Source organism: Hylaeus anthracinus, unplaced genomic scaffold (genome assembly GCF_026225885.1).
Source record: "Hylaeus anthracinus isolate JK02 unplaced genomic scaffold, UHH_iyHylAnth1.0_haploid 16865, whole genome shotgun sequence".
In the NCBI taxonomy this organism is placed as follows: Eukaryota; Metazoa; Arthropoda; class Insecta; order Hymenoptera; family Colletidae; genus Hylaeus; species Hylaeus anthracinus.
In genome coordinates this window covers 1-9294 of record NW_026534695.1, presented here as the reverse complement: position 1 = coordinate 9294, position 9294 = coordinate 1, and the positions used below count along the sequence as shown (strand labels likewise).

At 37.4% G+C, this 9294-nt stretch overlaps 1 protein-coding gene across 1 annotated transcript; it reads right to left on the bottom strand.

The window, feature by feature from the left end:
* Nucleotides 1-8098: 8098 nt before the first annotated feature.
* LOC128892749 (40S ribosomal protein S19-like) lies at nucleotides 8099-9082 on the bottom strand. The gene is made up of 3 exons (XM_054153289.1): nucleotides 8997-9082; nucleotides 8689-8759; nucleotides 8099-8528 (listed from the first exon to the last, which is right to left on the bottom strand). Exons 2-3 carry the CDS (start codon nucleotides 8757-8759, stop codon nucleotides 8135-8137), a joined length of 465 nt encoding a protein of 154 aa, XP_054009264.1. The 5' UTR covers nucleotides 8997-9082; the 3' UTR covers nucleotides 8099-8134.
* Between the last annotated feature and the right edge of the window lie 212 nt (nucleotides 9083-9294).

Here is a 9294-nt window from a genome sequence, read left to right as displayed (position 1 = left end):
AAGCAAGGAAGTATTCGAAGTTGCATTCGAATAACGAATTTTAGAAAAACTGTAAACTATCGTTATCGATCAGTTGCTTTTGCTCGAATTTAATCAAATCCCGAGATAAGAATATAAAAGAAACGTTAAATTATTGGGTTGTCCGAGGAGTTTTTTTTCGTGAGTTGCATTCAATTATTTTCTGTGCCGGTGTTTATATAAATAGACAATCTAATTTCTTAGGACATTGATGCTGTAACAGTAACGAAGCGAAATGAATCGTACACAAGTCGGTAATGTAACATAAAACATAAGATATTGTGTATATATTAATTATTAATAAAACGAAAGAAACTTTCGGGACAACCTAATAAAACTTGAATAAAAAAACTTTTGAACGATTAAATATCGAATATAAAAATATTTAGTTACAATTAGAATTACATATTTCGCGCGATTCCCTAAGAGATTGCCCACCCGCAGTTAAAAAACCTGTACGCACGTATTCATACATATGGATATTCAACGACCCAATTTCCTTGCAAAAAAAATTCCACCTAGCACAGATTCATTCCAACCCCGACGAACTTTCTGCCTTGAGCTTACAAAAATTATGGACAAATTTTTTCAAGCGAATATCTGATTAACGATAAATGTTGAAAACGTTCTAACAAGCAAACAAATTAATTTGGATATAAATCATTCCCATTATTCATATACATATATATATTAATTATCTATATTCAATCTAATATACAAAGTCTCTTTAAACAAATTAATCTGACTTTAAATCTTCATCGTCGCTTCGCTCACAAACAAAATTATTTACTCCGTACAACGTCCAACTTTCTACCAAACAAACATCTTCTATAAAAACAAATTTTTCTTCGCTGTACATCGTTGCTACTTTTTACTCGCGGAATAGGTGAAAATCTTCGCGACCTCGGATAAGTTGGAAATGGGTCCCGCATCCGAGTCGATATAATGTATTTCTACCAGGCAGCGGAGCCCGCGAGAGTCACGACGGGCTGTTAAATTACGAAAGGCTCGCGCAATAAACATTCCTCGTCGATAATTACGTCGGCGTATTACGGTTTGCTATTACAAAAGATCCATTATCTGCATCTCCGTGAAAGTATTGCGGTTCGGGACACTTTTTTTCTCCTTTCAACAAGACAGGTCGCGCGCTGATCCCACTCTCGAGCGCATTGTGTCTTCGTTATTCTGTTAATTAATCTGATTCCAGATCTCTGCGACGCATATAACGCGTACGCAACGCGCATACGCAACGCTTCGTTACAAAATCCGTACGCAATACCTACGGTACGGTAACGTCCAGATTTGGTTATTCTGTGATTTCGTTGCTGTTCGATACGGTAGTCGATTTGTTTGACGCCTTGACTAAATAAGTATCGACCGTATCCGCTTTTGATATATTGAAAGCATAATTTGATGTTGCCTCCAAAATTAAGCGAGATATATCGAGGTTTAGTGTACCCAAAAAATCTCGAACGGCGGCCATTTCAAAAGTCACGTTAGCTAGTTCGTAACCAAACGAACATTTGGTGTGTACTTTTTACAAGAATTATGTACATTTTACATGTACATATACATATGTATATATATTTGGATGCGATATATATATACATTTATTTATATATATATACATATACGTATATAAGTATAGTATAAATATATATCTATATATAGATGTATATTTATATATATATATGCATTAGTAATTATAAATATGGACTGGTCAGTAATCATCAGTTCATGTTTATATAGTGAAAGGTTTATATATATATATATAGTATTAATACATATCTATATATAGATGTATATTTGTATACATGCATTAGTAATTATAAATATGGACTGGTCAGTAATCATCAGTACATACTTGTATAGTGAAAGGTTTAAAAATCACGTAATTATTCGTAATATCATCACCAAATACCGAAGTACTCGAATACATAAAGTAAAATTGAAGAAGACGTTCCATTCTAAGTACGAACCATTCGAAGCTCGATGGATTCTAAAATGCTCTCGACGTAATTAAAAATTCCTCGCGATCACTGTATTTTCCCGTTGGCTTGTCGTCGTACGAGACGCAAGACCGACGGCATGTCTCTGCATACATTACCCGAACTGGAAGTCGTAGATCAACTTTGTACACGTATTTACATCACCTCTACGCAGAAATTGAACGAGATGCAGGCCAGAGCCTCGATAAAAGTTGCGTCGTAGCGTCGGAGACGTTCGTAAAAGGCCGAGTTGGGCAAAACCCCTAGGCATCGTATAGAGCGAATAAACGCGAAGTTCGTCGATACGTTATTCTCGTTTCCTTCTTTGGGAAACGGTTCGAAAGAAGGAATCGATGGCGAACGTATAGGCGTTGCTTAGCGTTTATTCGAACGCCTAGAGTTTCGTTCGAGTCTGTTAAAAGGCAATGGGAGCGTCGTTGCGCCAAAAATCGTTACCTCTAATCGCGGTCGAAGATAAAGGCACACCCCCGCTTCGAGGCGTCACGCACACGCGACAGTTTTAGTTACTTTTAGTACGCCTTAATCGCGCGAATTCATTTCTGCGAGACGAACACGATAAGACAGAAAAATTAGATACGCGGCAAGAAACGTAATGACGCAGATGCAAGGGAGGCGAGGTGTAATCGAAGTTCTTTTAGGTGGATACCTAACGCGATTTAAACCCTACGATCCGTTCTCACTCGATTGTAATAGTACTTAACGCGTTGGCTGCCAAGTTAAAACTCGTGAAAATTGTTACAATGTTAGAATTATGCCTCGAGACTATTAGAAGATTAGATTAGTTAACATTCGTTGTAGTATAGAATTTTTCCTTTTTTTTCTCTTTTTTTTTTTTCTTATGCTCCGGCCTAAAAGTCGCACAATTTTTCTTCGCGAACGGGATTACTTCGGAGGGACCGAATTACCACCGAATTAATTACGATACCTAATTATTTCTGAATCGAGAAACGCGACGCGGAACATTCTGTGTCTCGAGACACAGTCTCTGTGTCTGTGTCGCCAAATTTTCGAATCCTGTCCGGATTCATTTTCGTTATTGCCTCACTTTTGGAATTAATTTTTTTAGTTCCTTAAGAAAAAGTCCTGTCACCCATTTCTGGGTGATGTGACTTAATCGCAGTGTTGACGCGACACTAATTGCAGTGTTGACGTGACATGCAGTTCCTAATTTCACGTAATAATCGGGTGAAGAAAAAGTAGCGACCAGGTTTACGACAACGACCTAGAACCTAACCTGTCGTAACTGCGAGGGTACTCCTGTACTGCGTGTAAGAACGATATCCGCGTAACAATTGTGAAACGCCCACGCATAAGAACACGCGATCAACCGCGGATCGGATTCTCGGTAAGGTTAACGCACAGGCGCGAAACAAGCAAGCGGTAATGTAATTTTTTACTTCGCATGAAGAGTAAAACGAGGAAAACTTTATTAAAATAGTAGGTGACGAACGGATACGCGGTATAATGATTCATTAGCAACGTTTCAATCGATTGTTCATCTTTTATACGATATATACGAAATTTGTATTTAAATAACAATTAGTTATTGTTTACGGATCAGGCGTAGACGTTAATCCTGTGACTCTATATTCAATCATTTGTAACTTTAGTTTAAGCAGAAATATTGTTGTACGTTCGTTATATTATTTCTAATTAGAAATAAATATGGATATACGTAATCTAAGTCTCAACTCGAAGACCATTGCGATTTGGCTATATAATTTTACTTATTATAATAATTGTAGAATTCGTGTAGACATTGTGATGACCATCGGGTTGAGAATTTAGAAAGATCGTACTTGAATGTACCGTAAATATATCTGTTTAAAATGAAATACTAATATTAATATTGTTGTGCAAGTGTTTGAGTACTCTTCTCTTCTGTATCAGCACAAAACCCAACATATTCACTATACATATACGGTGTATACGTTGTGTTTAAACAAAAATAAAAAGATGTTGGGCGCATTTAATTTAACAAACATGACAAATACATCCAGCGTCGAAGAATGACGCAAATCGTTATTGTAAATTAAATTTCACCGCTACGTTACTCGCTTAACTTACACTTCTAGAAGTCGTTCGATAGTGAACAATTTATTGATTTTTGTATTCAGGCCGCGAAGAAGAATATAACGATACCCAATATCGCATGTGCATATTATTTTCAAAGATTTTACTATCATTAAACGTCTTCGGTTTCCGATTCGATATCATTTTTCAAATTTAACGAGCCTATAAATCTTCTACCACGTGACATTTCTAACCCCTAAATACGAGAAATACTAAGTTTGATAACGTATATCATACGAACCCTATATGTAGCCATTTGTAGGCACTACAGGTTCGGACATCGATAAAGCCAATAATGTACGAGTTTTTCGTTTTTATTATAGAAACAAAAAAATTAAAGAACAAGAGTCTCTTGTTGTTTGAGTTGTTTTTTGCTTTTCGCTGTAACTTGTGCATGAGAAATACCGAGTTCGATAACATGTATCATATGAACCCTATATGTAGCCATCTGTAGGCACTACATATATGTTGTTTATGTTATATAAAAGTTATTAACACGAGGCTGACCAATCAACCGTCCAAGGTTATGAGATGTAACGGAGATGTTAAGTTATTCCGATAGTTTACAAAATTTTGTTCGTACTACGTGTTTCCTTTACTTGCTTCATACTTTACCGACCGGTAGCATTTGGACGTATATGTACTTAAATTCAATAATATTGTTTATTTTCATAACATTAGTGTTATATTATATTATATTATATTTACGTAATATTTCATAATCCACATATTAATGGAAGCATACAATGGGATCGTGCTATCTCAGTAATAAATAAGAAAGTATCGTTTGCCATGGAAAAGAGACGATTAATAGGTTTACCGGTCGGTAAAGTGTTAACATTGTACGTTACGTTCGTAACTTACGTTTCTTCCATTTAAATGAACATTTGATCAAATTATAAAAACGGTTTCGAATAGAAAACTCCCTTACGCTCACCCTACTTATCTCGCACATTTCGTATTATCGCTATCAACTCTGTTTTCATTTCAAAGATTATCCATTAAGCTTCGATCAAACCTACTTGACATCGCGTTCGCTGTGATTTTTCAAACTACAAAGCGGTTCAAGGTCCTCGATATTATTACACATAGAAATAAATCCTGTGTCTTTAAAGTCACTCGTTAATTTTACTTAACTATAATTTAAGTAAAAATATCGACTCGACATTTTGTTACAATAAAGCAAAAGTATCGATACAGTACGGATTGCTTTGAAATTTGCTTTCTTTTTAAATAAATTATACGTTTAAAGGCTCGCGATTAATTTCAACGCCTGATATATGATGCATACGAAAACAAAAAAGAAAACAAAAAAAAAAAAGAAATAATCATTTTTCTATGCAGTGGTTCGCCATATTAGCGAAATTTATCAAGTGAACCCACCTCCTCGAGGGATGTAATGGTCTGTCTGCATTGTGGCATACGCGAAACGAAGGTGGACGTGGTGGGCGAGTTGTAATCCTCCCTGGTCTCGTCGACGAATTCGCTTACAGCGATTAGGCCCGGCATTTTTCCCCCGTTTTCGCTTATATGTTATCTTGAACGAGAAACGAGCTCTAGTGGATTGTTTCACCGGTCCTGGCACTTGGTGCCCGTCGCACTCACTTCACTCTGACACCACTCACTTCACCGTTTCTCCGGTGTGCACCATAAATTCCGCGGGAGGGCTGTCACCTTCTGTCTCCTCCCAATGCCGTTTCCCGTGACGCACGGTAAACGTCGTCCCGGTGCGACCAACGGACCCAGAGAGGAGCGCCTGCCAAGGGGAAGCGGGATAGAAACGTTGGAAGAGGGAAGGTGGTTGGAAGGAGAAAGATAGAAACTCTGAGCACACGGTGGTCGGTCTTCTCTACCAGCGAGAGACACTTGCGCGACACGATTATTTCCTTAACATTTTCGTCGCACGGAGTTTCCCGCACTGACCGCGAGGAAACATATCTCGTTTCTTTGATATCTTTCCACGGCTCGCGATGCATACACACTTTTACGCGCGTACGCGACTGCGTCCCAGGCAAACTTCTTTGCGCCTACTCGCCGCTCGATCTAAAATCAAAAACGATCGGTACCCGAAACGTTTACGTCCACGGTCCAAGTTTCACTGAGGCGGCGCTGTATACGCCCATACATTCACCGCTGAGCCCGCGATTCAAAAGAAAGCCAATCGTATCGCGAACGTCGAAGGTGTCGCCCTCAGGGGCTGTAGCGTGCGAATAATGCAGCTACAGCACGGGCTTAGCAACCCCGAGGTACCCTAGCTAAATGGGGGGCCGGTAGGCCCCAACAGACCTGTACAAAACACAAGACCAATGTAAATGTAACGCGCAGAGTTGCGATAACGAACCGAGCCACAATTAAAGAGCTATGTAAGGCAAAGGTAACGTCACGAAGAATAGAGATACATAATTATTATTGTGATGTATGGATTCAGTGGGGTAACTGAACGTGAGAGTTAAGATCGATGGTGTCGTCATCTCGTGGCGCAGTGATGGACATTCGTGGGATTTTTCCTGATCATGCGAATTGGAGCGAGCATTGCAGTCCTCACTGCTGTATACACTTACTTAGAATTTAGGGTACCATTGGATCCCAGTAAGGAACAAAACGTAAGGAAGTTATAGGGAAAGAGGAAAGTTTTTATGAAGAAAAATAGCATAGATGTACAATAAAAAGTGGAAAACAATTCATTATTTATTTAGTTTTTACGTCTGCAGCGGATTTATTACATGAATACCAACATTTATTGCTAAGAGTAAGGAGACTGCAGAAAACCTTACCAGTGTTCGAATAAAAATATTGCACATAAAAATGAACATAAGACACAAATACATGAAACATACATATAGAATCATATATTGGAAGCATATACCTTACCAATATTAACTGAATACATTTAAATAAAACTAAATCACAGTAGTTCAATCACAGGAAAAAATGCAAGTATTTCCAGAAAGTATCTACAACAACAAAATTACTGATTTATAACATATATACACACGCCTATATATGTATACATATATATATATATATACTTCCAGAAAAACTCATAAGAAAGAAGTAGAAATATGAATAAAAAAAAGCACTAACACTTTTGTACTTTATTTATCCGCAGGAAAATTGCACAGGCACCTTAAACACACCTCCTCTAGCGGTTTATAGATATATGTATGGTAGCAGACGACATGTAGCTGTGACGTCAGCTTACGCATGCACAGAAAGGAATTCCTCGAAGGAAAAATCCCACGAATGTCCATCACTGAGTTGGACCATGAATCTTGGCGCTTTTGGTCAGGCCCAGAGAAAAGTAGAAGTTTAATCAATTAGGACCGCGCATCAATAAGTAAGAAAGGTAAGAAGTATAATAGAAGTATAAAGAAAAACTGTAACTGACCATAGGTTGTTTTCTATAACTACGGTCCTGCAGGCTCGCTCAACTTTTATCGACGAGGATGCGCGGGATGAGCGGAATTCTAATAAAAAAGCAAAGCGTAATTTTACAGTACTAATATTGAATTTAACATATAAATTTTCTTGTTGAAATATATTTAAGAATGATACATCAACATCTCTGGGAATGTCTTTTTTTGGGAGGGTACATGATATTTCGAAAACTATTTAATCGATCGACTTCAAAATTTTGAGGGGTTGTTCTACACGTGGAGGAACAAAATTGCTAAATGAATGAAGTAATTTTATTCAATAAAAACTTGCTATTTAATTAAGTAGAAACGATTATTTTAAACGTCGAAGTAGAATAATATCAGCTTTAGTAAAAGCAAACAATTGTTCAAAGTGGATATAGGCTATGATTATATATCACAGGTATCATTTTACTCTGCTCCACCTATTCCCAATACAAATACGAGTAGTTACGAAAATATATTTTCTTCAAACTTATTAAATTAAGTTACTATTTTAGACATCTTACAGATCAGTCAACAAATTTGAAACTATCTTATAATCTAAATATTAAGGTTCGGACATCAATAAAGCCAGTAATGTACGAGCTTTTCGTTTTTATTATAGAAACAAAAAAATTAAAGAACAAGAGTCTCTTGCAGTTTGAGTTGTTTTTTGCTTTTCGCTTTAACTTGTGCAGCAATGCGATCTAGATCTCTACGACCTTGGCTGGTGAGTTTACGACCACCAAGGGGAGCCTTCTCGATGAGTTTCAGTTGTTCCAAGCTCTGAAGAGCTTTGCGAGCTACACCTCCCGCTGACCTACAGAAGTGGCTGGGGTGGGTACCATTACGTTTGCGTCCTCCAAAGATTTTTGTGACTGCTCCAACGCCGATCGGGCTACGAATATAAATATGTCGTACCAAAGCAGCACACCTAATGTAAAACCAATCTGGATCGTATGGGGCTAATTCCTTGAAACGTGCAGATTTTACGATGTCTACCCATTCTGGGACCCTCATTTTGCCTGTCCTGTAATTCACAATAAATAATGATACAATTCTGATTGTAATGAAACTGTTCAAGAAAAAAAAGAAATTAATCATAACGTATACGTGAAATAAGTCCGCGTGTATGCCGATGTTCGATTCATTTTAAGGTTAGGAACGTTTACATAAAGACGATTACTTACTTTTTCAAGAACGCGGCAAAAGCCTTTACGAACTTGTGTTGATCGACGTCTTTCAGCGTTACAGAAGGCATCTGGAACAAGTATATAAAACAAAATTGATTAATAAACAAAACTGGCTTCAACTACATGCCACATGTATATTATTGTCCACCGATGGATTAATATCGTAATAAAATATGTCACGTATGACAATGTACGTGTAAATAATGCGTAGGAAGCGTTCGCTACTTTGCTTTTCAGTGCATGCTACCTTCGATTTTTTTATATTAATATGGCAAAGTTTAAAGAAAACTGACGAAAGTACACACCTTCGCTGGGAAGCTAACCGGAAAGAGAAAACGAGGATGGAGTAAGAAGCATGAAAAGCACAAGATGGCTACGCTAGCAGGAAACGGTCATGAAATATCGATACATAGAAAGGTAGCTTAACGATCAAACGTTATCTCGCCTGTTACCATTTCTCGACAGGAATTTATATTACTCGATCGATTAATTACGATTACCCTTTCAACGTCTAATCCACATTTTATTTCGTTTTCTCCTTATTCTAGAAAATGGAAAAAAAAAAGGACACCAACTAACCTTTTCTTTGTACAACGCGAATGT